Consider the following 2,382-nt stretch of genomic DNA (forward strand, 5'->3'; position numbering starts at 1 on the left):
TGGGCGCGCGCTTTGAGATTGCACTGGCGCATGATCAAGAAACGACGTTTCTCGATGACATTGCTCAGTTCCATGCATTTGAAAAGATGAAGGCGACGATCAAGAGCGAAAACTCCGAGGCCAGTGTGCCCAGTGACCGCGACGGTATTTTTGCTTTGATACGCGCCGAGACGTCATTCATCGCGGTCGACCGGCTCATCTTCTCCACTTTGACGAACTGGATCAAGTCGACGCTCGAGGCTTCGATCGCATCGGCGCCCACGCCTGCCGCAAAAGCCCAGCGATGGGCCAACCTCGGAGTTGCGATACAAGGCGAGTTTCAACACGCCGACGCCGAGCGCTGCTTCCGCCAAGCCGTCAACTTGTTTACGCTTGCCAACAGGCGATACGCCGTCGAGTCACTTCATGCGCAGGTGACGTTGGCCTATTGCATTGCCTACCAGCGCAAGCCCCGAAGCCAGTGGGAACCGCTCAGTCTTGCCACGATCCAAGCGGCGACCGAGCACTTTGGCGAGACGCACGACTCGACGCTGCACGCGCGATCCAGCTATGCGCTCGCACTTAGCTGGAACTACGACTTGTACATGGCGTTGCCGCTCTATCTTGAGCTCTATGACATTTCACGCCACAAGTACGGCCTCCACGACCAGCGCACGGCCGACAAGATGAAGACGATCGGCGGTATCTATTGTCAACGTGGTACTCATCGCGTCGGCGCGCGCTGGCTCCGAAAAGCACTGACGATACTTGAAGCAACCCTCGGCCCCGACCACTCTGCGACGACGGTGACCGCATCGCACCTCGTTGGCGCGTACATGTTTATGGGTGAGCTCGCGATCGCGCTCCCATTGAGTCAGCGGCTCGCGGCTACTGCGGAGCGGACGCTCGGGCCCGACAACAGCGACACCATTCTCCACAAGATGAACGTCGCGGCGCTCCAGCTCATGACGAACAGCGTACCAGAGGCTACGTCGCTTCTCCTCCAACTCGAAGCGTCTTTGGCCCAGCGCGCCGAGCTCACGCGCCAGCTGCGCGACCAGCTTCGTGATGGTTTGGTATCTGCATGAGGCGTGGCTCTCACCGTCCGAAATGTCTAGTGCGAGCCAACTTGGGTCTGGCCTACTGGATCAACGGCAACGATGCGTCAGCGATGGCCTACTACACGCGCATCCTGGAGAGTCACCCAAGCAAAGACAACATGTTGCTGCTCTACCACTTTGCCGACGACCTGTCCACGTCGTCGAGACTACGCAAAGGCGCACTCGCCCGTGTTCGAGCCTTTGTCGTCGCGACACAAGATCCGGCGCCCGAGACGTGGTGCGAGACGTGCACGTCGTGCTGCGAGCCGATCGTCGGTCGCCGCAGCATGTGTCAAATGTGTCCCAAGACGCTCTTCTTCTTTTGCAGTGCGTGCGTCCAGCAGCAGCCCGCTCGCGTTCAGTCGTTTTGCAAGCACGATCAACGGACTTCAGTCTACGAGACAGTGACGCCGCCCTGTCGGTTCTTGCTCGAGGACGACTTGATGATGATGAACGACAAGTCCTACGGCGACGTGGATGCTAAGTACTCCGCGTATACGGCGTACTGCGATTTGCACGAGGTTCCATTGGCGGAGCGAATCTTGCGGACGTCGATTTCGTCGTTAAGTCAAGGGTGGCATCCCATGGTGTAATATAGCCAATGTACTTTCGTCAATTAAGTTTCAACACGCTCAGTTGACGACGCTATGACACAACGAAGACTTGGCGGCGTAGCTAATTTCATAAGCTTGTTTTTTTACCAATCCAAAACGAAATGCGACTTACCCCACAGAGTGCCACGTCATGGTGGTGAATTTATTTTGGAAAACCGAAATCGAGCCACCAAAAGTCCCCTACTGCATCCGTAAACTCGACTCGACTCGACTCTCGAGCTCAGCCAGTGTATTCATCGAGCGATCCAGCGTATGGCAAGCGGGCAACTTGAGGTCGCGATCCAGTTGGCCATCCAGTGTATTCGGCGGTCATCACCGTTCAATGCACTGCACTACACTTGACGCGGCAATGCAGTTGCAACAGTAGCGTATGCGCAAGGGTCGATACAATTGTGTTGCCCTTGCTGTGCAGTGCCTGCGATTCGCGGGTATCGATACTGAGAGGTTTTTCGATTGCAGGTATTATGTATTGGGGTCTGCGCACAAAGGCTGGGTCTCGCCGACGCAACCTCCTCCCACCGGGTCATTCCTTGAATGCAAGAAGCGCGGCGACGTACAAGATTGTCATTCCTTGTCAATCGAATTGGTCCCATTGCTAAACTGCGTCATTTAAACTAAACATGCATTCTATTGCAAGATCGACATCTGGTGACAGCTCCGCTGGACCTACATTCCTTGAGGCAGTAATC

General features: G+C 55.9%; 1 protein-coding gene across 1 annotated transcript in view; it reads left to right on the top strand.

Moving 5' to 3' along the window:
• The window catches only part of SDRG_11789 (hypothetical protein), a 3,592-nt gene continuing 1,210 nt past the window's right edge, over window positions 1-2,382 (top strand). Inside the window, exons 1-3 of the mRNA XM_008617843.1 lie at window positions 1-1,050; window positions 1,098-1,572; window positions 2,153-2,186. Of these exons, the coding sequence (XP_008616065.1) occupies window positions 87-1,050; window positions 1,098-1,572; window positions 2,153-2,186 (1,473 nt within the window). The 5' untranslated portion in view covers window positions 1-86. The remainder of the gene's footprint in view (window positions 1,051-1,097; window positions 1,573-2,152; window positions 2,187-2,382) is intronic.

This window comes from Saprolegnia diclina (genome assembly GCF_000281045.1).
Source record: "Saprolegnia diclina VS20 unplaced genomic scaffold supercont1.44, whole genome shotgun sequence".
In the NCBI taxonomy this organism is placed as follows: domain Eukaryota; phylum Oomycota; class Saprolegniomycetes; order Saprolegniales; family Saprolegniaceae; genus Saprolegnia; species Saprolegnia diclina.